The 27,544-nt window shown below is 41.1% G+C and overlaps 4 protein-coding genes across 13 annotated transcripts in view; 1 reads left to right on the top strand and 3 right to left on the bottom strand.

The window, feature by feature from the left end:
* Nucleotides 1-11,437, top strand: part of stat2 (signal transducer and activator of transcription 2) — a 13,263-nt gene extending 1,826 nt beyond the window's left edge. Inside the window, exons 1-21 of one of the 5 annotated variants that reach the window (XM_027278993.1) lie at nt 2,820-2,917; nt 3,602-3,694; nt 3,790-3,868; nt 4,048-4,130; nt 4,239-4,390; nt 4,591-4,749; nt 4,840-4,929; nt 5,259-5,318; nt 5,468-5,488; nt 5,589-5,682; nt 5,796-5,840; nt 5,943-6,026; nt 7,232-7,330; nt 7,446-7,581; nt 7,927-7,979; nt 8,426-8,511; nt 8,604-8,740; nt 8,841-9,029; nt 9,117-9,171; nt 9,330-9,421; nt 10,548-11,437. In XM_027278993.1, the coding sequence (XP_027134794.1) occupies nt 3,632-3,694; nt 3,790-3,868; nt 4,048-4,130; nt 4,239-4,390; nt 4,591-4,749; nt 4,840-4,929; nt 5,259-5,318; nt 5,468-5,488; nt 5,589-5,682; nt 5,796-5,840; nt 5,943-6,026; nt 7,232-7,330; nt 7,446-7,581; nt 7,927-7,979; nt 8,426-8,511; nt 8,604-8,740; nt 8,841-9,029; nt 9,117-9,171; nt 9,330-9,421; nt 10,548-10,771 (2,001 nt within the window). In that variant the 5' untranslated portion in view covers nt 2,820-2,917; nt 3,602-3,631 and the 3' untranslated portion in view covers nt 10,772-11,437. Of the gene's footprint in view, nt 1-2,819; nt 2,918-3,601; nt 3,695-3,789; nt 3,869-4,047; nt 4,131-4,238; nt 4,391-4,590; nt 4,750-4,839; nt 4,930-5,258; nt 5,319-5,467; nt 5,489-5,588; nt 5,683-5,795; nt 5,841-5,942; nt 6,027-7,231; nt 7,331-7,445; nt 7,582-7,926; nt 7,980-8,425; nt 8,512-8,603; nt 8,741-8,840; nt 9,030-9,116; nt 9,172-9,329; nt 9,422-10,547 lie in introns of those variants that run through there. The other 4 variants (XM_010747091.3, XM_010747090.3, XM_010747089.3 and 1 more) reach the window with 4 other exon arrangements.
* LOC109136688 (G-protein coupled receptor 84) lies at nt 10,909-16,086 on the bottom strand. 2 transcript variants are annotated; one of them, XM_019272067.2, is made up of 4 exons: nt 15,958-16,086; nt 15,640-15,706; nt 14,837-14,969; nt 10,909-14,055 (listed from the first exon to the last, which is right to left on the bottom strand). In XM_019272067.2, exon 4 carries the CDS (start codon nt 14,045-14,047, stop codon nt 12,836-12,838), a length of 1,212 nt encoding a protein of 403 aa, XP_019127612.2. In that variant the 5' UTR covers nt 14,048-14,055; nt 14,837-14,969; nt 15,640-15,706; nt 15,958-16,086; the 3' UTR covers nt 10,909-12,835. The 2 variants fall into 2 exon arrangements, with proteins under 2 accessions (XP_019127612.2, XP_019127617.2); XM_019272072.2 differs by having other exon boundaries at nt 14,837-14,925.
* Nucleotides 16,087-16,208: 122 nt separating this feature from the next.
* Nucleotides 16,209-18,447, bottom strand: LOC104931963 (G-protein coupled receptor 84). Its single transcript, XM_019271928.2, has 2 exons — nt 18,272-18,447; nt 16,209-17,878 (listed from the first exon to the last, which is right to left on the bottom strand). The coding sequence occupies exons 1-2, from the start codon at nt 18,315-18,317 to the stop codon at nt 16,659-16,661; spliced, it is 1,266 nt and encodes a 421-aa protein (XP_019127473.2). The 5' UTR covers nt 18,318-18,447; the 3' UTR covers nt 16,209-16,658.
* Nucleotides 18,448-18,534: 87 nt separating this feature from the next.
* Nucleotides 18,535-27,544, bottom strand: part of LOC104931964 (zinc finger protein 385A) — a 28,727-nt gene continuing 19,717 nt past the window's right edge. For all 5 annotated transcript variants that reach the window (XM_019271689.2, XM_027278994.1, XM_019271694.2 and 2 more), the window contains 5 exons: nt 22,492-22,666; nt 21,714-22,028; nt 20,933-21,120; nt 20,755-20,841; nt 18,535-20,648 (listed from right to left, as the gene is read on the bottom strand). In XM_019271689.2, coding sequence (XP_019127234.1) covers nt 20,421-20,648; nt 20,755-20,841; nt 20,933-21,120; nt 21,714-22,028; nt 22,492-22,666 — 993 coding nt within the window. In that variant the 3' untranslated portion in view covers nt 18,535-20,420. The remainder of the gene's footprint in view (nt 20,649-20,754; nt 20,842-20,932; nt 21,121-21,713; nt 22,029-22,491; nt 22,667-27,544) is intronic.

Raw genomic sequence — 27,544 nt, 5'->3', positions numbered from 1 at the left:
AAAAAAAAAATATATATATATATATTTTTATAATAGAATTATAATAATATAAATATATAGCACATTAGCCATCTAAAAGCACTGGACAGAGATAATAACTACTGTTTGTTTAATCAGATAAACAGAACACACACCCTGCCTCCTGGTAATGGTAAAAAATGTAATTAAATAAGAGCTCCATTTGCATCAGTCAGGTCAGAAACTGGATGAAAGGTGAGCTTAAAACTATAAAACATAAGAAATGTATTATTTACAAATAATAATAAAATAACTCGTCCATTAAGCTCCAGCAGCAGTGTGGCTCTATCCTGCATGTACAGTAGATATTTATTCCTGTGCTGTGTAGACTATACGTTGTTCTAAATTAACCCAAGACAAAGAGTCAGGACAGTTTCCATAAACCTGGACCAATTGCACGTGCATTAATCATATCCCTCTGTTTATATGGAATATATAATATTATTTATTATTGTAAAGATACTATTAAATGTAAATATTTTAGTTTACAGTCTACAAATACACATAAATTATATATATATATTTTTTTATATTTTTACTAATTTAAAGATATAATATTGCATTATTTATGTAATGTTGTGTCAATCTGACATCTACTGGTGAAAAGTGTGAACTGAACGAATGATAAATCAACCATGTGATACTATTATGTATTTTAAGTGATACAGTACACAACGGATGAACAAACAACCAAAAATCCAGTCTTATTATTTTAAGGCTAATCCTCGTATTCATTGTGGAAGAGATTATTTGTAATTAATGAATTTCTCTGTAGTTTTAGTTTTCAGCTCACCTGTCACCAATTTCTGACCTGACTGATGTTATCTAACGCAATTGGAGCTGCCTATTTAAATTATTTTCCATTACCAGGAGGCAGGGTGGGTCTTATTATGACCTGCCCACCTCCAAATCTCTAACAAAAACACACCTTTTAAAATTGCTTTTAATGTTTAATTCTAAGTGTTTTTAGTGCACTGTCTTATATTGTTTTGATGATTTAAGTGTCGCTGAGTACCCTGAAAAGCGCTTTCAAATAAAATGTATTATTATTATTATTATCTCTGTCCAGTCATTTTAGCTGACACGTTTGCCAAAAAAAAATATATAACAACATATATATATTATATATTTAGGTGCAAGCAGTGGTGATAATAACTAGTTAGTAATAACCTACTTTTTACTTCAAGTTGTATTTGGGGAGTTTACATGCAAATATCAATTTAAAGGTCAAACATAAAATGTGGGTCATTGTAGTAAATAATTAATTGTAGTTAGTTAGTTGTTATTAGTTAGTCACAGCCTGTGCTCTTGTTTGGAAATGTGTGCGTCACATGCTTCACTTTCACAGCGTCATTTCTCGCGAAACCCTCAGACGGGGCCAAAGTTTCTATTTTGCTGGGCCACGCCGCCGGGACAGACTGACGTAGAAGTGTACCAACGAGCGCGGCTGCTCCGTGTCCGGCTCCACCAATGAGCTGCCAGCTCTGAGCCCGTGCTGGAAACTGCGTCCTCCTGCGGCAGACATCTGGGCTCTTCACTTCCCATTGACGGCCGTTGTGTCAGAGCCAAAATGGCGCCCGGCGGTTAGGTTGCGAAGCGCGGTTAGGGAGGGACAAACGGACATCCAATGAAGACTGAACGAAAAACCGAGGAAATAACAGCACACGCCGGCTTTCTGTGCAAGTTTTTTTGTTTTATAACTCGACTAATATCTGGCTAATAACGCAGAAACACAAGAGCTCGCTATGCGCCTGTTTTAAATCACCTGCAAGCGAAGGTACTGAACATATCTGAGAGGACTGACCGCGTCAATCAAGGGTGAGTAAAGCTTTTGTTACGTCGCTTTGGCAGCCTGACAACAAATGTAATGCAAACACAGGCTGTCTCTTGGATTCACAATCTTTAGTAGCAGTGGACACACTGTACACACACGCTTTGAATGTGTCTGAGTGCATGAATATCTCTCCTGTATAATAACAGCTAAAAATAATCATAATTTACATTTCTCCTTTATTACTTTGCACCAAATCAACACTGCCAATTTGTGCATATACTTTGTCCAATATATTTTATTACTATTGCTATTTTGATATTTTATTAGATAGTCTGTCCTTATATTTTTATATTTTTTATCTTATGTTGTCTATCATCACTGTGTGAATGCTGCTGCTGCACTGTAATTTTCCAGCTTGGGATAAATAAAGTACATCATCTGTCTATCTATCTATCACTATCTATCTATCTATCTATCTATCTATCTATCTACCTTTAGGATGGCACAGTGGGAGAAACTGAGGCAGCTACCTGCTGTCTAGGGACAGCAGCTCCACGAGCTCTACGACAGGGATGCTTTGCCATGTGATGTGCGGCACTACCTGTCAGCCTGGATAGAGAAGCAGGAGTGGTGAGGCAACAACAACAACAACAACAACCAACAACAACATCTTGGCACATTATGCCATTCTTCAGTGCTTACAGTAAATATGTTATTGTTGCTTGTTCTTCAGGCAACGAGCAGCCCGGGACCATGATTTGGCTATGGTGCTGTCCAGGTCCTGCTGGAGAATCTGGATATCCAACACAGCCGTTTTGTGCAGGAGGAGTCGTTCTTACTGCAGCACAACATCAGACGTTATAAACAGAACTTCAGGTTTGTGTGGACGACAAAAAACACTGGGTGGACATACTTGTTAAATCTGAAATATCGTTATTATCAGCCTCCTTTAGACCAGTTTTCATGGTGTGAGTACTTGCTTTTAGTGTGGTTACTGTTACTGACATCCATCTGACCTCTCTCCTGACAGAGGTACCTGGATGACCCGTGTGCTTGGCAAGCACAATCCTGTGGTTTTTGGAAAAGAGAGAAGAAATCCTCCGGAGCGCTGATCTGGCCGAGCAGGTTGGGGCAACATTTCATTAACTTATGACTCGTGACGTATAATAGTATGTAGAAGCACCCTGTTTCTCACACACCATTATTCAGCGTGTGGGCAAAACGTTTTGAATATTTTCCACCAAGCAGTGATGTTGTTTTTAACTGCCACTTTCAAGTTCAAGTTCAAGTTCAAGTTCAAGTCAACTTTATTATCAAGTGCTGCTATATGTACAGGACATACAGAGAATTGAAACTGCGTTCCCTCTTATCCTGGTGCAAACAACAAAAAGATGAAATATAAAATATAAGTAAAAGATGTAAAAAAAAAAATATAAAATAAAAATATAAGTAAAAATGTAAAAAAAAAAAATTTAAAATAAAAATATAAGTAAAAGACGTAAAAAAATAAATAAAATAAAAATATAAGTAAAGACGTAAAAAAATAAATAAAATAAAAATATAGAAATATAAGTAAAAGATGTAAAAACTATATAAAATAAAATATAAAAATATATACAAAATAAAATAAAATAAAAGGCAGTGGCAAGTCTGGAAGATATAAATAGTATAAATATGGCGGTATGAACAGAATAAACAATATAAACAGAAACAACAGTATCCATGTGGCAATATGGCACATTATAAACAGAATTATACATCTGAATTATGTTGTTTTATCTCTGTACCCACTCCTTTGCTTCGTGGCAGGTCCAGTTTTTGCGTGTTGAGCAGGAAGCCATGGAGACCAGCAGTCAGCAGGACCTTGAACGTAAAATGGCTGGCCTCAAGAACGAAGTGCAGGTGCAGATAATGTTGCTTTATGCCATTATGTGCTTTGTAGATTATATTACAGTTCATCCTTTCATTCATGTTTTTCTCTGTACTTTGGGATACAGTGCATGGAGCATACAATGTTATGTCTGGAGGAGCAGCAAGATGAGTTTGATTTTAAATACCAGACTCACAAGATGGAAGGTAATGGGATTTCAAATTTCTGGTTATATTTGCATGCTCTGATGAAGTTCTCTAATGATTCATACCATTAGAGAACTCATGATTTGAGTCATAAAGCAACATGAATCACAACCACCTGTCTCTTTTTGTTTTGGCCCGTCTTATTTGGAAACTGTGATCCCACCACGGAAATGGTGAAGCAGCTGTGGTTGACGAGGCAGAGAAGCAAGAAAAAATCAAACTCTTTCAGTTACTTATCAACAGACTGAATGACTGTCGAAAGGTATAGTGTTACTGTATTAATATCCTCTTTTAGTTTTCAGTTTCCTCTCTCTTTGGTCGAATTCTTCACCAGGTTTTTTCTTGTTTTTCTCGTTTGTCACCTTCTCAGAGCACGCTGGCAGACCTAAATAAGCTGCTGGATAAAATTGAGGAACTGAACGACATGCTGGTGAAGAAGGAACTGGTGGAGTGGCAGAGGAGGCAGCAGAAAGCTTGCATTGGTGCTCCAGACAATGTTTGCCTGGATCAGCTCGAGAACTGGTATGTTCACTTTAACACAACAGTTTACTCATATCAGTAATCCCTCTGCGAATACCAATTGCAAGACGCACTTATTATTACTTCAGTTATGTACAACCACCAAGGACAGGGACAGACTTGCCCATCACCACCATTGTTACCTCTGTGCTTTCTATTGATCCGATGCTCATCACTTTGGCTCTTTTCTTGTTGTTTTGTAGGTTCACCTGTGTTGCAGTGTGTCTGTTCCAGGTGCGGGAGTTTCTTAGTAAGCTGGAGGAGCTGGTTGGAAAATTGTCCTATGCCAATGACCCTGTGAAGGCCCAAAAACCGGCACTGCAGAGCAGAACAGATACTCTTTTAGAAGACTTACTCAAGAGGTCTTTCTTTTAGGAAATTTCGTACACTCTCTTTGCTCTCTTATGACTTCCTTGTGAAGATTCCTGACACTGTTTTACTGTTTCTCGTAGTTCCTTCGTGGTTGAGACTCAGCCCTCCATGCCTCAGGGGAAAGGACCCCTGGTACTCCGCACAAACGTCCAGTTCTCTGTCAAGACCAGGTACCACTCCAGGCAATCATGATCATGCTGTGAATTTATTAAATACATGTTTGTACACAATCTATAGATGTAGATCTTTTCTATGTATATCCTGGCAAGTGCATTCACTGTGACGTGGTAATCAGAAGTAGTTTTCACAATTAAATATTCTTTTAACTGCAACATTAATGCTTTTCTGCAAAGCCTTCTATCCTTTTTCTAAATGTGACTTTGATCAATTAAACCTCTTTTGTTCTATAGTGTAATATTGAGAGTGAACTTTTCTATTTTTCAGTATCTTAATATTTCCAAAGTTTTCTAAAATCTTACACCCGACTTCTTATTTTTAGACTTCTCGTTAAAGTTCCTGAGCTGAACCACTCCATGAAAGTGAATGTGTCCATGGACAGGTGAGATTTGTGTTTTGATTTGAGATACTTTCACTATGCACAGCACAGCAAACGTGCTGTTTTTTAGTTCTCGACTTCAAACAATGGAGAGTGATGTTTTGTTGCTTCTTTGTGGTGACTGCTCTGTTTCCTTTCCCCTTTGAAATTAGGGAGGCTCCTCAGATGAAAGGGTGAGTGCTTTTGTTTTTCACATAACTTCAGCTCCCATATCAAGTGATATTTCGAGAGAAACTTTCACATTTGACATTACTAAACTTGGTATTCTCTTAGATATCGACGCTTTAATGTTCTGGGCTCTAAAACCAAGGCTTTGAACATGGCAGAGAGCCAGAGTGGAGGCATGGTGGCAGACTTCAGACATCTGGTGAGTGATGATAACAGAGGAAACTACAATTGGATATAAAGCAGTTTAAAACAGCTAAACTATTTAATCACAGGTAGTAAGACTGTTGTTTGTGTCCTATTATTTGTCTGTAGACTCTGAAGGAGCAGAAGTCTGGAGGTGGCAAAGGAGTGAGTGATGTGAGTTGACTTTGTCAACCCTGAACAGTTTAACTCAGTAATTCATAATATGAGCTGTGAATAACTAAATAATGATCTGTGTTTGTGTGTGTGTGTTGACAGATTTCTCTCAGTGTTACGGAGGAGCTGCATCTCATCTACTTTGACACTGTATTTGAGTTTAAAGGCTTGTCAGTTGAGCTGCAGGTGATTTTTTTATTTTTTATTAAACAGATCATTAACCTACATGTGTCCTATATGCAAATTATATCATTAGTGACGAGTGCCCACAGCGGTGAGAGGACCCCAACAAATTATATTTTAAAACATGTATTTTAATCCCGAATCCTGTGCTATTACTTTTCAACAATGAACTGCTCTGGCATACTTTCACCGAGAGACTTCATTTAAACTTTAAAATGTATATACTCGTGCCTTCTCTTGATTGATTCACTTCACTCATCGACAGCTTTTACCATTTTTAAACTATCAAGGCTTAAATTCGAGCAGGTTTTTAGTCAAATTTCTGGGTTTATAATGGATGTGTATTGCGCGGAATGTTTGAGCTAGAGTGGATGACATCATCAGCTAGAGTGAGGAGCAGAGAGAAAAATCGGTGAAAAAATAAAACGTATTCGACTACCGTGGCCTCAAATTCCCCACTACAGACATGATTTATACATAGAAACGTAGGAAACTTTGTCTTCTCACTCACATTCGTCTGCTAAAGCTGTCAGCCTCATAGTTTTGGCATAACACACAAAGATGCGCGAGCAACACCCATCCCCAGCCTCATAGACTGCCACATTAAAAAGGCAAGGGAACATTTCTGGAGGAAAGCAGAAGTAACGCTTCTTTGAATCGCTCTAAAGGTCACATTTCTTCACTTATTGACACAAAATAACTATGTAGACGTTCAGGAAGGGCTCAGGATGCTCAAAGTTAAGCTGGTTCAATGATTGGAAATACGGTTTGGCCAGAAACCCTTCCTGTTCGAGGGGTGGTCTCAGCATTTTCTCTCTCTCTCTGTCAGCATTTCTAACAGGTGCAATAACTGCTCTGCTGGTTAAGGTCAGCAGGCAGAAGCCCAGCAGCGGCCATTTTAGCAGTTATTGGCACTTAATTTGAACTCATCTGTCTAAAATGACAGAGACAGCAGAGCAGCTAGCACGTGCTAATTGCTAACATTAGCGGCCAATGCTAAAATTAGTCCTAATCAGTAGTAGTGTCAGCCACTAAGAATTAAATACATGTTAATTGTTAACATGCTAATGCTAACATGCTAAGACCCCCGGCAACAGCCCACTCGTCACTTTCAAAATTTCTGCAGGAATTTTCTAGTTGTCCTTATTGTTCTGACTATGAAAGTATGACTTAGATAAAAGTTGTTTTTTCCCTGGCACCCAACCTAGGCCTGCTCCCTCCCGGTGATCATCATCTCCAACTCCAGCCAGCAGCAGAGTGCCTGGGCTTCTGTCCTTTGGTTCAACATGATCAGTCTGGACACAAAGGTGAGAGATCCCCCGTCACACATGTGCATACAGCATTTTCAGTTTCGAATTGGTCTATTAGAAACCAATGCAGGGCAATCTTGTAGATGTGTTAATGCGCATCTGTTTTTTCCAGGATGTCATGTTCTTCGCCAACTGTCCTGCAGCCACTTGGCCGCAGTTTGGAGAAATGTTGAGCTGGCAGTTTCTCTCTGCCACTAAACGCGGTCTGAATGATGCTCAGTTGGAGATGATTGCACACAGACTCTTTGGTAAATCCTTCTTCCATGTTCTGCTTCAGTTGCTTGTCTTTGCTAATTTTTGTTAGTTGTTTTGTCCATAAATTGGGCTGAATTCAATCATATGTGGTTGGTGGTAAATGTTAAAATCTATTTTGCATTTGAATACTTTACAACAACTTGATTGATTTATATCCATTACTCTTGCTTGTTGTGTATGAATGAGACCCAACACCACTTGTGCCTAGTTTATATTGTATTTGACAGATTATGATGAGGATTGTGCACTATAATTCCACATCCTCTATAGCTTTTATTATAAATCATGTCAGTGAATGAGAGTTGCATTATGCATTACTTTATTTTATGTCCCTACAGGAAAGAAACAGGACTATGGCACCTGTAAAGTAGCTTGGTCGAAATTCAGCAAGGTAAGAAGACTGAATCCTAGAAAATGTTTTTCAGCATGGCTCGAAGGATTAACTTTAACCTCCGACAACTCGACTGGAAATATCTCAGCTTTGTTAATCCCCTGACTTCTTCCTCTAGCGTCACCATGAAGTTGACAGTTGTTTGCTGTGTTGTCATTTCTGTGGGTACAGACATTCCTGTCACCCCTCAAGATGAATTGACATTTAGTCATCCTCTGATTGCTCCTGTAGCACCATCAACGGGTCAATATTTCATTTTTTAAAAATGTTTTGGTTTATTTACAGATACCTGCCAATCTAAGTACAGCCCCTTCACACCTCTTATCTCTTATCCATCTTACAATTTGCCGTTGCTGGCACGGCTGTAGATTCTTCGTCTTGTTTATTGCTTCTGAAAATACTCTGTAGGTGTTTATTGACGACCCTTTACACCCGTTTTGTTACAGGAAAATCCTCCTGACACATTCTGGGTGTGGTTCGATGGCATTTTGGTGATGGTGAAAACATACCTTGAAAACCTGTGGAGGGATGGGTATGTTTTCTCAACGTAGTCCTTTGCCTTTAATTCCTGTGAAATTGGAGAAGGTTCTTGTTTCATGTAAGACTTTTTTATCTGCACTGCAGTCACATCATGGGTTTTGTGAACAAATCCAAAGAGAAGTCACTCCTGAAGAAAAAACAGAGAGGCACGTTCTTGTTGCGCTTCAGTGAAAGTGTCATCGGAGCAATCACCTTCTCTTGGGTGGACACCACTATAACTGGTGAGATATTTGTATTTCTAAATGATACTATTTTTTAAATTGTAGCATTAGTTACACTCACGTTTGTTTTCTATGAATGATCATCCTCTGTCTGTTTCAGGTGAACCTGACATAAAGACAGTGCAGCCCTTCACCAAAGTCGACCTCTCCCAGATTCCCTTCCATGAAATCATCAGGAATTTCCAGATCTTAGAGGCTGAAAACATTCCAGAAAATCCTCTAGTTTACCTTTATCCCAACACCCCCAAAGATGAGGCTTTCGGGAAATACTACACTGAGAAGACTGGAAGTAAGGGCAGGAAATCATACTCTTTTTTTGCCCTGCTCACATGTCATTTGCTGTTTTGATTAAATCATGTCTAAACTCGTCTTTCAGGTGACAGTCCTTACATCAAGTACATCAAAACCAAGCTGATGTTTGTTTCAAAGGAGTAAGTACATGCTTCATTCTCTCGATGTATCTTGATGTCATTCGTTGTAATCTAAATGTGCTGTTTATCTAGAAACAACAAACTTTCAGAAGCAGTGTACCCGCGCCCTTTTGTCATGAGCAACTGGTTGTAATGACTGTTTGTCATTGGTCATGTAGGAACACACTGGAGGCTAAGTCACCCATGCCCTCTGACATGGCACAGGGTGAGGCCCTGGAGCCAATCAATGGCCTGTGTGAGGAGGCAGCTGGTGAGTCATGGCTCTCCTTGCTGTCCCATCCAGCTGAAATCCTCATCAAACAAATCGCTCACCCTCCTTTTTTTTTTGGCCGTCGTGGTGTTAGAAAATCAGTGGGGAAGACGCTGTCTAGATAGATGTCAGGGGACAGTAGTACAGTAGTTTAACTTCTTATATCCTGTGGGGCTGTTTGCTGCTTCTACTGAATATAAAGTCTGGTGTGCAGGTGAATGATTAGAGCTGTACTGTACTAATATAATTCATTTTATAGCTTTTTGATTCTCCCTTCTGATGCTTGAGCTCTTTAACGCTGAAAATGTTTAGAGAGATAATTTTTCACCTTTAGTCTGGTAAATACTGAGCTGGTCTGCATGTATGTAGCAAGAACATGTACTTGCAAGAAGTAAATAGACACCTTTAATTTGAATTTGAATGAAGGTGTCTAATTACTTCTTGCATGTCTGTGTAAATCCTTATGTGCATGTAAAAGTTTTTTTTTTTTTTAAAACAGGAACAAAATCCACCAACCAGCACCTCTAAAACTTAATAATAATTATTAAGTTTATTAAATCCTTTCAAAAACCAAAGTGAGAAAACAAAATATTGATCTATAACCCACGGGGGGTTGTGTGCCAGCCTGTTTTTGTTTTGGCTATTTACCAGTGACCCTTCCTGGAGGCTCTTCTGGTTGCCTGGCAACTGCTCCGAGCCAGCTTTAGCAGCGCTGGCTGGTGTATTTCGTTACCTTTTCCAGTCTTTAAGCTAAGCTAAGCGGCTGCCTGCTGTAGCCTCATATCTAATATACATGTGTTTACCTTACTTAAGCTCATAGTACTAGACAGGTACTTATAATTGAGAAGAAAATACAAAGTTAAACTGACTGTTTCTAGTTGCAGCCACAGGCAAATAGTGATGAAAACCTGAATCATTTGATGAACACTAACACTGCATGCATTTACGACTGCACGAAATCATTCTGGTCCGTAGGTTGCTACAACATCAGTCTGCAGTATTTCTTTGTTTCTGAAAGCATGGAGCATCACTCTCATTTCCTCAGTGAAAGCAGTGCTAGAAATAAACAACGCAGCCACAACACCAGTAACAATACTCTTCCCCTTGTCTCTTTCTCTGCTCTCAGAACAAAACGAGGATCCTCAAACTTTGACTTCGCCTCTGGAGATGTATCACCCTGATCCCATGCTGTCCAGCTCTGTCGCCGGCCCAGAGGAAGATTTACTGATGTATCTCAACAACCCCAACCTCTTTGCTGACATCATGCAAGAAGAGCCGGCGCTGCCTGATTACAGTCTTCAAGCATTTCATGGCCTGCCTGTACAATCCTGTGGAAGCATTTTCCAATAAGCCTCATTTAACCAAACCACTTTATCATTCACTCATCTTCAGCTCTCTCCTTTAGCTACTTGCATTACAACACCCATCTCATAAAATGTTAGTGTATGTAGCAAATCCAGTGATAACATAGTTTGCTTTGAATACCATTTTAACTCGACAGCTGCCTCTGCTAATCCTGACGATGTTTAAGAATAGCTTTTGCAGTCAGCATGTTCATGCTTGATTGTAATTCAAATAATTGTATTCTGACTTTTTAATAATACCCTTTATTATGTTGCACTATTGTCAGAAACGAATCAGACTATTTGAAGACACAAAAGTGAGATAATTGAATTGGCTGGACTCATGTTTACTTCATTTGTGTCCCAGGTACATGTAATTGACCCCCACAACTATCATAAACTCTTCTGTATTTTGCGATGTTGTTGATTTAAGATAATGATGTTGAACTGATAGTTGAAGTGGTTTAGAGTTTGAGACTGCACATACTTTATTGTTTTAATGTTTGTTGTTGAGTTATTGTGATCTTTATGTTTCCACCTGCAGCTTTGTGGTAGACTACTGAAACATTGTGCTGCATTTCCTTCCTCTAAGTTATATGCTTTTATATTAACCTTCTCATTTAAACAAAAACAAAAATTAAATGTTTTCGTCAATAAAAGGGAAATAAATGTCCGTGTGTTCACAGTAGCTTTATTGATGATGATGTTTCAGACTGCAGCTCCGAATGAATCAAACTTGTGTGTTAAAACTAAAAACACAATTTAAATAAAACCAAATCCTGCAGCTCTACAGTATTCTACTTTCTTTAATAACTTTTACAGTAGTTCTAACTTCATTCACTGCACATTACTAAACTTTTATTAATCCTCTTTAACCAGCAGCAGGCAGCAGCTTTCAGAAAGCAATCAGCTAGCCAATGAAAGGCGGACTAACCCTTAACCAAGTCTTTTATTTTTATTTTCACTATGTCTGCCCAAAAGTTAAGTTTATACCAGAATACCTTTACAAATAATGGCACACATCATAAATTAATCACGTTAAAAAAAATACTACTAAAAGCTTTGCTCTGTCTGTGCATGACAAGCTGAGTTGCAGCAACAAATGTCTCTGTCCAGGCCATTTACAGTTGTGCTTAGTTATGGACGGACACAGACCAGGGAGGTCGTGGCTCATGGTTAGCACCTTTAACCCCTCGCCAACCTCACTTGGCACTCATGCATGTCCTAAAACAGTCATGGTGTGAGGATAAAGTAATTTAGGCGACAACGTGGCCTTTATTCTGGTGCCTCTTATGCCCTCTACTTGTGATACATGAACTCACAGCCTGGGAAGAAACAGAGCACATAAAAATGTCATTGCTTGCAAAATGTTTTGTTTTTATTTTCCTGCCATGAAGTGCAGAGAGCTGTAATCTTGTCAGCAGCACGTAAAAAGGTCAAAGTTGACGCTGGATGAACTTTAGTCCTGACTTAAATCCTGAGGGTCGGCCGTTAAGATTTTAGTGCCACACACACCCAAGATAGTGCTGCTGTGAGGGGGGTCCATGTCTGTGAAAACAACACCATGTGTCAGCCTAAGAAAAGAAGTGTGTTACTGTTTTCATCCAACACTTTATGAGTGTATAATAAGCTTAACAACTTCAAGGGTTTGTCTGCTTGTGACGTGATTATTTGCCTTTGTTACTATGCTCGATAAATCAATGGAGGGACACATCTCAAACATGCACACTCACACCCACATGTAAAACTAAAAGCCACGTGTACTTGTGATCATGTGCTATCAGCATGTATGAAGCAATCCAGAGTTGGGACAAAGGTTGGTTGTAAATTCCCCGAATTGCTGAAATAAGGCAACACTGATTTCATCTCGTATGAAGTAACAGCTTGAAAACGTGTATGCAAATTGTTGCTCAAAATTGTGAAATAACTGTTGATTATTTATTAGAAAAATAGACTTTATTACATAACATAACATGAACACATAACTAAATCTTGTACACACATCAACAGACAAACAACAGCAGGCTTAAGCATGGACAAATGCAGTTTGTCTTGTCAAATAATATCATACTCAGTTATTATTTCCCAGCCTGGTGCAGAGGCTGGTGAATGGTGCAGCAGCTCTGGTGAGCAGCACGTGATAGGCCTGTCGAAACTGTCGGTTCATGACGGCGTAGAGCACGGGGTTGATGCAGCTGTTGAGCCAGGTGAGGTTTGCGCTGAACATGTGCAGCACCTGCGGGGCACGGTTTTTCTTGTCGGCTATGTTGAGCAACAGGAAGGGGACGAAACAGAACACAAAACACAGAAACACGGTGAAGCACATTCGTGTCACACGCTTAAATTCACCATCATCTCCTGAAGTTGCTGATGGGTGAGATGAGGGCCCTGCAGGTGTGGGAGCAGGTGTGGATGAAGGTGGTTTTGTAGGGGCGACATCTGCTGATGAATTTGAGACAGGGTCCTGGGTAGATTGGGAAGATCTTTCACTGGTGATCACTTCTGTATTTTGGGTAAGATCCGCCTGGCTGCTGATCTCACAGCTACACGTGTTGACACCACTGTCGTCGGTCCCTTGGGCTGAAGAAGCTGGTTTCTTCCTGGAGGACCGGCGGCTGAACCTGTAGCGCAGCAGAGCTTGTGAGGCAATCCGGACACGTCTGTAAATGAGGAGGTAGAATACACCAACACATCCCAGACCGATGAAAAAGTAGAAAAAGAGCAGGATGGTAGTGTAAGGGCGACCCCTGATGCGATCGAAGCTGCATGTGCACACCTGTGGCACGAACACGTAAACAGACCAGAGTGGGGCAAAGCTGCCCAGGCCTAGTGCCCACGCTGAGATCAGGAGTATAATAAGACCACGGTCAGAGAAGACACGTTCAAACACAGCTCTCTTTGCAACCAGGAGATATCTGCCCACCGCCACCAGGCAGAGGGTGATGATGGAGACAGAGTTGGAGAGGAAGAGGAGCAGGCCAAAGATGCTGCACCACAGTTGACCACTGCGCCATCGGAGGTGTAGATAGGAGTCAACTGAGATGGGCTGCAGGATGGTGCAGTACAGGAGATCAGCTGCAGCCAAGTTGACGATAAGCACATTGAAGCGAGTCCTCAGACGTGGGTCTAAGGCGAAGGCCAGAATGGTCATCAGGTTCCCCACCGTGCCAGTGAAGGTCACAGCACATCCCCACACCACTGCAAAGTAACGGTAGCCCACGACTGAAGGACTGTAGCAGGAGAAGACGTCATCCTCTGTGTGGTTTGTGGAGTTCATCAGCATTCTGTCGACTGACAGGAATCAGAATATAGGTTAACATAATGTGCTTCGGTGAAAAAGGGAAGTCAGGGGTGGTCTAGATAATTCACCACTTCCTTTTTAATACAGACCTCTCTGACAGAAACACTTCTTTCTAATGCTGGCCTTCAGTTTAATAATTCACTCATTAGTTTAATTCAATTTGTATGTGGGGATTTATTTAAATAAATAAAATAACATTTTCAGCAGTTTCAGGATAGTCTAATGTTATGTACAACTTTTGTGGCTCTAAGAATATATTGCCTGGCATGCAATTCTTCAGTATTAGCTATTGTAAATAAGTATAAATAGGCAAAGAACAAAATGTTGTCTCAGTTACTCAAAAATTCAGAAATTATCTGATATTCATATTTACTCTTTTTCATCCCTAACACACCATTGCCCATAAAGTTGGAATAAGTTTGTTTGACACATTCACTCTTTTTATTCCTATTCATACACATCCAGTGAATTGTGGTTTAATTCTCACTGTGATGGATCAATAAAGCTTTTGAGGAGATACATTTTATCTAGCAAGAATAAATCACATTGTCACAATCATTTCATGAGAAGAGGTAAAAACATTTGATTCCAACTTTATGGGCTACAGTGTGTACACACATCAAGGTGAATTATGATAGAGTGTGAATCTTCTTTAGTGACACATTGCATACAATAAAGGAAAAATTTAACATGTGATAAATAAAACGTGATAGGGATTCAAAATATATTTAAATTCTTATCACCCTATTTAAAAACAAAACATTTTCTCACCTTAAAGCCGAAGCCGGTCGATGCGTTGCTGTGTTTTTCTCTGTGGTGATGTGCTGATTTATTTGTTTCCCGTCTTGCTTTACTCGCCTCTACATGGTGAAATGGTATTCAGAAGGGATTTCCCATTTCAAGTCTAAAATAAGGAAGAGAGCTCATGCGCATTTCCGAGTTTTTTTTTGTTTTTTTTTTACCTCAAATGAAAAACCCAAATGTGGAAATATGTTAGTCTGCATATGTAATTCTCTTATTACTGGCAACTGTATGCTCAAACAGGACAGGACATGTCCAGAGTAGATCAAAAGTTGACTATGTTTAGCATGTGCTTAATATAACTTACATAGATCCAGTTTAATTATTTAGATTTTTTTTGTATTATAATAGGGAAGCTTCATAATTAACCTCCGCACACAGACGATGAGATAAATCAGCATGTCATCAGTTTTACTTGGTTACTTCAGAGGATGAAGAATGTTTATTGTGGTATAGTGTGATGTTTTAATCAAAGTGTTTCACTCACACTCATGGGATTACCTGCATGTTGTGATTCATAAAGTAAAAATATGCACGTGATGCTATAGTCGTACAATAGTTAAACTTATCTGTCACATAATAACCATACAGGTAAGCTGATGTCACTGTTGAAACTATTTCATTAACACCCTGAAACCTCTCTGTTCACCTGTCCAGTGTGGAGGATTTAGTGGCATCAAGCAGTAAGCTTGCAAATGGCAACAAACTGAATACCCCTCGCCTGACAAGCCTCCCAGGAGGAAGGACGAACAACGGTGGACTGCACAACTCACCCAAAAAATGCAGAAGGTCCTGCTGTGGAAGAGAAACTGCTTCCTCTGTGTGGATAAAGGGCATATCCTAAGGTAATAAAAACACAACAATATTTACTTTTACATGATTATACACTGGTATACTGGTGAATGTTTAATTTCTGACATATTCTAAATCTAAATCTTATTTTCAAATAATTTTGATAACTCTCTCTTTATACACAATTGCACATGGTTGTTGTCAGTGATCATTCTGGAAATAATCTAGTCATCAGAGAAACTAAATTACATAGATTTTTTTCTCTCAATATTCTTTTTAAATAATAATTCAACGCTTACTGTGTTGTCCTTAGATGGTGAGGATAAACGTTAACAGCTGTGCAGTGTTCCAGTTCTCACTACACGTGCAATAATGAATAAGTGATGGGCACGCAAGACTAAATGCTTTAAGACACTGCTCTATGTAAGTCTGAACTTTTAGCTGTTGCACATACATTTCCTGTTTTTGTCGCAGTGCGTTCGCACCGAAGTGTGTAAATATAGACAAGAGAGCAAATGCAGATGAACCCAGTTAGACCACAAAGACAGACTTTTAAGTATTGCATATGATTATATGACCATTATCTTTATTATGGTTAGTTATATAACACATTGCAGAGAGAGTAAATATCATTAATACGTGTTAACCACAGAAGTATATTTAATGTTTTTTGTTGTGAATACATCACATACCACAATATATGTGGAGACAAGCTATCTTACTCACAACCACAAGACATTACCCACTGTGCACTTGATGCACAATAAGTTTTATATTTACATCTATTGTAACGGTTTCAGATTTCTTTATTCCTCTATTAAGCTTGATGTCATTATTCGGTTTAACTTAACAAACATTGCAATGGTAAAGGCAAACACGGTCAAGTTCCTTCCTCTTTTTTCTCCTTCCTTCCCTCCAACTTTTGAATCACCCAGACTAAAGTTGCGTTAGATTATTACATTAGAATCAGATTTCTCAAAAGCTGTGTATGATCTGAAAATCAGGTGCTCCGAGTTGACCACCTGGTCCGGAGGCTGGTGAATGGTGCAGCAGCCCTGGTGAGCAGCACATGGTAGGCCTGTCGAAACGATTTGCTCATGACAGCGTAGACCACGGGATTGATACAGCTGTTGAGCCAGGTGAGGTTTGCACAGATCATGTGCAGCACCGGTGGGACGTGGTCGTTTTCATGTATGTGGAGCAACATGTATGGGATATAGCAGATCACAAAACACAGGAAAACAGTTAAACACATGCTTGTCACATGCTTCATTTCCTTATCATCTCCTGAGGCTGCAGACTGGGATGATGATGGTTCACTTGTGGGAGCAGGTGTAGGGACCATATCAGGGGTAGGGGGAGAATTGGTTGTTGTTAAATCTGAGACTCTGGCAGATCCCTTGGTATATCGAGGGGATTCTTCACAGGTGATCTCATCGGTATTTTGGGTTAGATCAGCCTCACTGCTGATCTTACAGCTACACGTGTTGACACCACTGTCATCGGGTCCTTGTGCTGAAGAAGCTGGTTTCTTCCTGGAGGACCGGCGGCTGAACCTGTAGCGCAGCAGAGCTTGTGAGGCAATCCAGACACGTCTGTAAATGAGGAGGTAGAATACACCAATGCAGCACAGGCAGAAGAAGAAGTAGAAAAAAATCAGGATGGGGGTATACTGGCGACCCTTGGTTGGATGGAAGCTGCATGTGCACATCTGTGGCACGAACACGTAAACAGAATGGAGTGGGGCAAAGCTGCCCAGGCCTAGTGCCCACGCTGAGATCAGGAGTATAATAAGACCACGGTCAGAGAAGACACGTTCAAACACAGCTCTCTTTGCAACCATGAGATATCTGCCCACCGCCACCAGGCAGAGGGTGATAATGGAGACAAAGTGGGAGAGGAAGACGAGCAGACAGAAGACTTTGCACCACATTTCACCACTGCGCCATCGGAGGTGTAGATAGGAATCAACTGCAAGGGGCTGCAGGATGGTGCAGTACAGGAGATCAGCTGCAGCCAAGTTGACGATAAGCACATTGAAGCGAGTCCTCAGACGTGGGTCTAAGGCGAAGGCCAGAACGGTCATCAGGTTCCCCACCGTGCCAGTGAAGGTCACAGCACATCCCCACACCACTGCAAAGTAACGGTAGCCCACAACTGAAGGACTGTAGCAGGAGAAGTCGTCATCCTCTGTGTGGTTTGTGGAGTTCATTCTGTCGACTGACAGGAATCAGAATATAGGTTAACATATTTGTAAATGCGCTTTCAGACATCAGCCACCGCCACAACAAATATTTTTTAAGTCTCAGTCATACCACTGAGTTCACCAGCAGTGCAGTGGAAAGGAGGCAGGTGGCCTACTTTTTTGTATACAAGCATGGCTGTTAACCACAGAGACCATACAGGAGGCTGTTTTACTGCTATGTGAGTACCCTGAATGAAACACCAGCTTCATCTTCTTCATAAACTGGTCCAGTTATCCAACAAAATAATAAAACAACTGAGTGAAAGACTGCAGCCCGACCTGCTGTCTCTATCTAAACTAGCATTCAGCTCTACCTCTCCTGTCCTTCTGCATTTTAAAGTAATAACTTTGACCAAAGTATTTCTTACCTCTTAAAGTTGACGACCTCCACCAGTCACTTATGTTCGTTTGCATATGTTATCACCTACAGTGATCTTGTGCGTCAGGCTTCCTGTTAATAAGAAATATTACGTGCATCCTCTTTTCTTTTTTTTTTCAATTTGCATGTATAGACCAACCAACCAAGAGCAAAAAAATTGCTTGATATTTGAAGTGGCTGTTGTGTAAGTACTGTACTGTATGTGAAATATGTTAAACAGTGCTCACATTACTAAACTACTCATACAACCAATTGCATTTGTGATTTATTGGTACTCTTATATCTCATTACATTTGAAAAAAATGAAAAAAAAAAATCACAAATCAACATTGCTTACAACCATAAACTCAAACTTAATTTTTCTATATAATTTTGTTTTAGTTTAACAATTAGGAAGCCCCAACATGTACCGTACCTACCTATTAATAATCTACACGTACAGTTTCAATACACTTCTCCTAAATAACAATTCATACATTTGTAGACATTTTCTTTTTTATTGCAGTTAACAAGAAAAGTTAGCAGGAGTGCTTTAAGTATTGCTACAGTTTCCGTTTCCTAAAGCTTCCCTCTAATGTTTCATCATGAACAGTTTTCACTGGGAGAGTTCAAGGTCATGTAGAGTCCGAGCACACGAGGCAGAGCAGACAAACTAAACATTTTTATCCCACTACAGGCCTATGATACTACCAAAATATGGTATGTTGCTTCTTTTTTTTTTGTTTTGATTTTTTTTTTGCATACTACTCATCTGTGTATGTGGTCCTTTCGTCTTTTTCTGTAACTTAATGCTGGTGTTTTTCCATCCCACGGTTTTTCACACTCCTCGTATGGGATTGTGGTGAAAATGTGGTCTGTTATAATCAAATGTGCACATAATGCAAATACCTGCTACCAAAGTAAATAAACCATTTTGTCATGCTGTGCTCACAGTGTTGAAACTATACCATTAAGACACTGAAACATTTCTGCTTTGCACAGCGGAGGTGCAGATGGAAAAAAAAAAAAAAAAGATAGCTCGTCGTCATCATAAATGTGTTCAAGCCATTTACATGTAGACTACTCACGGCTTGTTTATGTGCTTTGTGGGACTTGGTGCACACATGGTTGTTGTCAGTGGCCATTCAGGGAGAATCTAGGGACTCATTAGAGGAACTATTTACCTGGACATGGTTGCATCTTGATCTTCACTAACTTGGCATTGGGTTTTCCTTTCATTGTATTCTTATTTACTCCAACTTGCTGCATTTTACACAGAGCATTAGAATAAATACCGATAGCTGCATAGTGCACCAGAAGGAATTCTTCCCAACAACCTTTGCCAAACCATAAATCCAGCTGATGTATGCATCAGTATAGTTTAAAGACATAATGTTATTTCTACTCTTTTGCTGTTCCTCTTTGACTTCCTGTTTCTTTTCCCACAGAGGTAAATATAGCTCAGACAGGCCAGAAGTGGAAATGTAGACATACAGTACAGAGAAATGTTTGCAGAAATGGTACGTAAATGCTTGGTGCCATTTTCTCTTTATAGGCCACAAAGACAGAACTTTACAGTCCACTATACTGTGACAGCTACAACATGATGCCAGCTAACATTAGAGGCAACTACTATATCTAACCCAGCGGGCATTTTTCTGATAACATTACTGCTTTGGATATGTAATGAATTCTTGCAGAGGTGGACGCTAAAACTTAAGAGAGGTAGGGTTTTTGAGTCGGATACAGTGGATCATATGTTAGAGGAAGATAATTAGTCAGTTGCAGATTGGAGGATGGTCAGAGAAGTCCATACTTGATAAAAACCTGTTTATAAGTTCCTCTTCAAACTATCTGCAGAGTCTATTATGATTGGCAGACAGTGAAGAGCGATGAAGAGAAACTGGGGAGGATGAAACATATGGTCTCTTTGAAGTATCTGAGATTCGTCAGTTATCTCTGGTTCTTCCTGTCAACATAACAGTAGCGGTCTGCAACCACAGTACGCACCATGAAGAGTCATATCTAGTCATATTGTTTTTTTCCGTGATGAAACACCAGCCGGAGCCACACCAGCTGGTTTGGCTCTTGATGGCACATGGTTGCAGGCCTCCACTTCACAGTGTGCTTCTTCCTGATTTGTCCTCTTTCTCGTGCCGTCAGTAAGGGGTGAAGAGTATTGGCCCGTGCGTGGTGCGGATGGGACCGGGAGCGGGCCTCAGCAGGCTGAGGGGTGTTCCCTGTAGGAGGTGATGATGGGGATGGTGATGGGAAGTTGGGCAGGGAGGACGTAGTGCCAGTTGATTGGAGGAGGCTGCAGCTGCCATCGCTGCAGCAACAGCCAGGGGACTTGGTAAAAGTCCGGCCCCCAGAGTTTTTGGAAGTTCCTTTGAGGAAGTCAAGGAAAGATTGTAAGTAAATATAACACTGATGAAACCTAAATGTGATGAAGTATAATTGTTAAATATGGAATATAACAAACTGAGTCTCTACCATAAAGTCTGTGCGCTTCTTGTGCCGACTGAGAAGAGGATTAGGTTTCCCCGCAACTCCGTCCCGATGTCTCCGGCTTGATATATGCTGCAACATAAAATGAGAAGCGACAGATATTAGATATTGATATTCCTCCACTATTACAATTTATATGGTTGTTTGGATCTTTGTGTCTCACCTGTTTAAGCTGCAGCTCTGAGTTGACTCTGACGTTGCAGATCTCACAGTGGAAGGTGCGTTCCTGAGTGTTGGGGTCAGAGGACAGCTCCCCTCCTTGCTCTGGGCTGGGTTTAGGACCCAGTCGCGGGTATGCTTTAATGGGTCCCAGTCCACTCCGAGCCTCCAGAATGGTTTTGTGTTTGGTACCTAGACACAATAAAAAGACAAGGTATAATCTACAACACTAATCAAGGCCTTGTTGAGTGGACTGAATATACTAAATAGACTCTGTGGTGAGATTATGTTCTCAATTGCTGTTTCCAAGATCAGGAATTAACTTTGAGCCTCAGCTTTTAAACCAACAGTGTTCATTAAAATGGAAATCTGAACATCTGCAGGGCTGTGACATTTTGGTGAACTCCATGAGTATAATGTGATATGACAGAAATCTCCACAACAGCTACTAAAAAGCACCTTGTGGTGCATGGATTGTACAGTATGCTGAACTAGTGCATGGTTGTTAGAAAGTTTAAATAAAAAAAGCTGCATTAAATGAGTGTGACAATATTTTGTGTAGGTGGTAGGAGGTGAGGTTTGCGTCAGCATCAGAAACTATACATATTTTAACCTGCCATTCTTACCACTAAGTGGCACTAATGCACCTTTTTTTATACTTAAAAGTACTGAATTGACTGAATATGGAGTTACTTATAAGTGTGAATATGGCAAAATGCTGTTGTTTATAGACATTTCTCTACATCCCATACTCTGCAGTGTTATGTACTCTGTGTTGGAGTTACCTTTGTTATGTGCCTCCAGTTGTGAGAGGGAATTAACGGCTACTTTGCACAGGGAACAGTAGAGAAGCTTCTTGGCTTTCTCTTCCTCCGACTCTCCTGAAGAAGGGCTTGGTGCTGGGGATGGGGTGTCAGGAAGACCGGCCGCTGTCGGATCTGCAGGGGGGCTGCTGAGGGCGGCGGTGGGAGAGGATGGCAAAGGCGTGCTGACAGAAGACAAGAGGGGGCACTCTGCGTCTGCTGAGCTGAGGGTGAGCGTTGGAAGGTGGGTAGGGGTCAGAGGTGACTTGTTAAAGTTGGGACAGGATTGGGTGTCATCTGCAAAAAGTAAATAGGTTTCAGGTTAGTAAATAATTTGTGGAAAGCCATGATGATCATGATATAAAAATGTTGAAACTAGGTCGCTTTTCTATCACTTGAAAGTCATACAGCATACAGCCGGTCCATCAGCAGATCTGGCTTTGTGGTGACACCTTTGCCAGGTCAGGATTAGTGACTGACGACTGTTTTTACTGTTCTTATTGTTGCAGTTCGCCTCAACATTCAGCTGTGTGATGAAACCTTAAATCTTTTGATGTGTAGATCGGAGGGAATGAATGTTTAACTCTCATCTGTCCTGCAAGAATCGTAGCAATGCTACATTTCTCAGTCGACAGCAACTCTCCTCTGGTTAGTTTCCATCCTATCACTTCACACAACAGCTGTGGTGTGCATCTGTGCCGTTCTGTGACAGATTTTTGTGCGCGTGTGTGTAACATCATATGTCACAGGTGATGCTCACCCTGCTTATTAGGATCAGGCTCAGGGCTGGATGGCGAGGGGCCTGGTGGGGTAGGCGAAGCAGTTGGGGGAGGGTGCTGCTTATCGCCATCTTGGAGACGAGCTGTCTTGGATGTCTCGATACCCTTCACCCTCCGAGCATGGCGGTTCCCCTTATAGTGGGCCTCTGCTTGGCTCTGGCAGAACAACAAGACATATCAAAGGGTTAGCCTAACTATATTCGATTAATAATCACATAAGCTTCAGACGAAGAGCCAGTAAGATCAGTGGATTTATCTGGAGAAACAGTTGTTGATGTTCAAGTCACACCAAATCTGGCACCCATTTAAATCTTCTGCCTTCAAAACATAAACGTCTTGACACTGGTTTACCTCTGCTTTGCTGTTGAGAGTAGCATAGAGATGTGAGAAATGTGGTTGTGACCAGAAAGGTGCCTCAAATCCCTTGAAAATGAGAGTGAAAAGAGTGTTGCTTTCCTTTCCCACAACAACATGATGAGATATCTGTGACCAAGGCACCCACAGTATCTTCAGTTAAGCTATCGAGAGACCATCAGTTGAAGATTGTGGTTTTGATTGCTGGCTCCGAGATGTGGATGTGTCTTAATGTAGCATGAACTCGACTACTGAGAGATTGTTTCTAACCAAGGGCGCTCTGTAGACTTTCTTGTGTTAATAGATTTATGAAACTATATAAAGCTCCAGTATCTACTCACCAATCCTGAAATATATTCCGGCACCCTGAGTTTTCTCGACATTACAGTAAATGGTTGTTGAGCTGATGGTTTGTGGGTCTGATGTGCTGATTAGGCTGTCGGAGGAAGATTAGCCCCTAGTATATTCTCGTCTTCCTTCACAACCGGTGTAATCACCGAACTGGCCCGCTGAGCTGATGATGATTATTGAGTGGTGGGATTATCTGAAATGGGCTGTGGGCGACCAGTGACAGTTGACAGTCAGCTACTGAGAGGAAAAAAAAAAAAAGTGTGTCCACGAGTGTGTGTTTTGCCTGCTTGTCCTTGTGTGATTACCGTTAAGAGGATCAGTTTAAACTCTGGAAATGGGAAATATGAAAAGGAGTGGACATTTCATTAGGTCCTGTCGAGTTTGGGTTTCAGTTCATCAGAGTTCAGGTCAAGGTAATGCGAGACAAGCTACAGGCTGACGTTATAATCCTTAAGATTTTCATGAAAATAAAAGCCCATTTTTCAGGAGCCTAGTGCTGACAGCCGATTGTTAATGAAAAATGCTTCCAGAAAAATAGATGCTTTGTAGTTGCCCTCTGCACCTGGCGACTGCAAAATGGTTATGATCAGGGAGAGATCTCGGTTATGGAAAATAAACTATGCGGCTAAGATTGTGCAACTGAAGCACGGGGGTTAGGTTTTGACAAATATCCTGGGGCGCTGACTCTTTCCTGTACATGAAAATCTGTCACTTTGTACGCTATACATCACTTTCTGCCGTGCTGCACAAAGAACTCACTACCTCCTGCACTGGCACTCAACGCTGGCACTTGGATATGAATCTTGATGTGCGGAAATGTCCAATGTAGAAATAACTCCTTGAGATACTGGGCTGGGAAATCAGTGTTACCCTCCAAGTCAAGATATCCATGTTGCTGTCAGGAAAGAGTGAGGTGTTGGGGTACAAATATAGTTCCTGTGAGATACTCACTAATACAGTAATACAATATTGTGTGTGTGACTCTATGTGCATGTGTATGCACAAGGTGAGACCTGCTGGGATTAGAGACATTGCATTATGTCAATAACAAGGCTGAGAGACCCACATAAGGAGTGTGACAGGTACATGTTGGGGGCTCTGCGGGGTGGGATGCTTCACTGAGGCAAGTGGACCGCTGGGACGTGTTCAGGATGCCATTGTAAGCCTGAGGTATTAACTGCCAATGATAGTTACCCATATAGCACTCATCCTGATTGGTGATGACAGAAAGGCAGATATAGCTCTGCCTATGTAACCCAACTCCGATGGCTGCTGCTACCCAAAGAACCGCAATTAGACAAGGAGATGAAGCCCAACAACTCTGTGAACAAATGACAGCAGAGTGCTCGAAAGGCAGAAATGCTCAAAGCTCCTTCTTGTCTTTGCAGTTCGCACTTCCGTCTTTACGTTGTACTTTCCTCTCCATTTCTGCAACTCCCAAATGTTTTCTTTCTGCTTTGATACTTCCACTCTCCCCGTGACCTTCAGTGTCACGTCTTAAGGAATCGATGAAAGTGTGCCATCAATTCGAGCATGAAAAGCTTGACAGCCTTTGGAGGTGGGATGCAACAGAGACAATAGGATGTAAAAGAGATTAAGGCATCCGATGTTTGGGGTTGAAAGGGAAAAGTGAATAATGATAAAATATAAATGACGTTCGGCATACTAGGTGAAATGGACTGAGAGGAGCAGAGAAGGAGCCTATGGAAAGGGAGATTAAGATGAATGAAGAGGCAGAGATGGGGTTTAAGAAAGAGAAAATGAGAGCAAGTGAATGTCCCTGAAATCCTTTTTTTTTTCTCTAAGCAGGATGTGCTTTGATGTTTTATCTATCTACAGAAAGCAGAGAGAGAGAGAGAGCGTCTAGCAGCCAAATCTACTGTACGAGCACTGGCAGCAGTGACAGGAAGAGGGGGTGGGAAGAAGCTGGAGAGATGGAGAGAAAGAGAGAGAGAGAGAGAGGGGACAGATGATACAGTATACCCCCACAGAGGGAGAAGCAGAAACATGAAAACTGACGGTGAAAATGGAGAGCAAACTAAGTCACTGAACAGACAGAGGATATGAATGAAACAAGGGTTTGTTGTGGGCCTGAGAAGATGAGAGAGAGAGTGAGAGAGAAGCAAAAAAAAAAAAAAAAAAAAAAGGAGAGAGGTGTCCAGTGTGGTACTGCAGTGGTGACGATGGCTAATGCAGCATGGTGTGACGTCAGCCTTGCAGCAGAGCTGAGCTAAACACTGGCAGGCTAATCTGTCCTCTGTGGCCTTAAATGAATCGCAATGTTAATAATTACAAACACGTGCGACTTACGGCGTAGTAGCGGCGAGATGCACCTGCCTCTGAATGATCTACCAATCAATCTAACACGTCCAAACAAAAGTACTCAAGAACTCCCACTTTCCACCCCCGAGACATAAACATGATGTTGGCATTATTAATGCACTTTGTTGGCACGTGACCTGAGGGAAACTTAATGAAAAATGATGAGTGTTTGTCTGCCTCTGAACTGCGGCGCGGCGCAGCCAGCGTGAGTAAGCCAAGTACTGTACTGTAAGCAGAGTATTCCTTCATTATTAAAGAATGTCCACCGTGCTTTAAGCTCCCAGTCTCTCGGGTTACTGTGGAAAATGCTGTAGCGCTGCAGCAGCAGCAGAGCAGATGCACACCGTGGCTTACAAGTAAAACAGCATGCGGGGACGAACAGGTGGCTCAGAGTTCTCACCACGAAACACAACGCCTGACACCGGTTTCCCACATGCATTATCATACATGTCAATAATGAACATGCTGTAGTAAATAAAAGCCCCCCTCCTTCCTCTCTACTGTATGCTGCTCACACTCCCATGTACCCCACGTTCAAGTGAGAACATGCAGGTCTGAGCAGGGGAGATATAATTAAGCGGCCCCTCACAGAGAGAACAGGACAGTGTTACACAAGTTTCAAGTGACTCCCTCCCGGACTGTGTCCTTTACACACCACTGCATTTAGAGTACAAGTATTTAACGCTTCATCACTGGAATGCATTTATATTTTTAGCTGGGCTTATATGTCTGGTGGCTTTTGTTTGATTTCTACTCATGTTCAGGTTAAAGATCGCGGATCATTTCACTTCTAAAAGAAGTCTATAAATTATTGCTTTCTTGCAGGATCATTTGAGTTAGGCGTACAAATGCAGCATGATGAGAAAAACGTACTGTATATTTCTTATTTCTCCAAAGAGAAAAGACTGAGAGCATCGACATATTTCTGGTGCACAAACACACCGTAAAAGGCTGAGTACCACACTCGTAACAGATAAATCATATCACCCAATAGCCGGTTTTGGATGTCCAACATTATGAGTTATTTGCTTTTCAACTTCAGTTAACATAACTGCCTCTTTATTGGGGACACTCAAACCATTCCTCTAGAGTTTCATCACTCCTTTTTTTTTTTCAGCTGCTCTGCCTCATGTTGGCGAAGCGCCGTCTCTGACTCGAGGAGTGAAATGCAGAAAATGTGCGCTATCAGCTTTGAGGTAGATCCGAGGACAAGCTTGCGATAGCTGTCGTTCACCCGCATAAGTCTCACACTCCTCCATTAAAACCTCATCAGAGTGGACTCTAAAACCCGATCCAGCTGTACAGTCAATAACTGGCTAGTTTTGGGTCAAGATTTAATGTGTCTGGAGTGCAGGTGCAGGGCTGTCGGACTGATTACTAAGCTCCATCCTCCCCTGTGAATGCAGCGATGCCTGTCAAACAAAAAAGCAGGCTTCTAGTTTCCAGCCTGCAGGTTGCATTGATTTTGCCTGCTGAAATAACAACTGCCTCCGGTCAGGCCGTGAAGAAAGGTGCTGGGCTGTGAAGAGATTTAAGCATAGTGGTTGTATAAGGCATTGCAACTTTAGTATCACAAACTGCCAGAGATGTATTTTTATTACCAGAATTGTATCCGTTTGAAAAAGTCTAGCTGGTTCAGTCAGAGGAGGATTTCTCAAAATGCAGCCCAGTGAGGAGAAGTTAAGGTTATTGAATTCAAAATGCTGCTCCACCTAACTTTTTTTAACATTTCTTGCTGATTAGATTTAAAAACAGATTTTTAAATATGTATTTGATGTCTGCATCCATGATATAATACTAAACCAGAGAGTGCCAGGCAAAACAATTAGCATTCTCACAGTTGATGATCAACTTTGTCCAGGACTGCAGCACTGCAACTTCCCCGAGTACAGTGAAGAGCAGGACAGAGTTGCTGATGTAAGCCTAAACTCTTTCACTGTGTGAAAAGATTGGGGAGTTTAGGCTTAACCCGTAAGCCCACAAAGTTAGTGGTTAGTGAGGACATAG

The sequence above is a fragment of the Larimichthys crocea genome, chromosome VI (genome assembly GCF_000972845.2).
Source record: "Larimichthys crocea isolate SSNF chromosome VI, L_crocea_2.0, whole genome shotgun sequence".
NCBI classification, from domain to species: domain Eukaryota; kingdom Metazoa; phylum Chordata; class Actinopteri; family Sciaenidae; genus Larimichthys; species Larimichthys crocea.
The sequence above is the reverse complement of the archived record's forward strand: the minus strand, read 5'-3'. Positions and strand labels throughout refer to the sequence as shown.

What these genes read in the sequence shown, in the direction of transcription:
- LOC109136688 (XM_019272067.2), bottom strand. Translation starts at nt 14,047, where the DNA reads ATGCTGATGAACTCCACAAACCACACAGAGGATGACGTCTTCTCCTGC.
- LOC104931963 (XM_019271928.2), bottom strand. Translation starts at nt 18,317, where the DNA reads ATGCAAACGAACATAAGTGACTGGTGGAGGTCGTCAACTTTAAGAG. An exon ending in GAGGTCGTCAACTTTAAGAG is followed by an intron (nt 17,879 to 18,271) that starts GTAAGAAATACT and finishes GATTCCTGTCAG; the next exon opens with TCGACAGAATGAACTCCACA.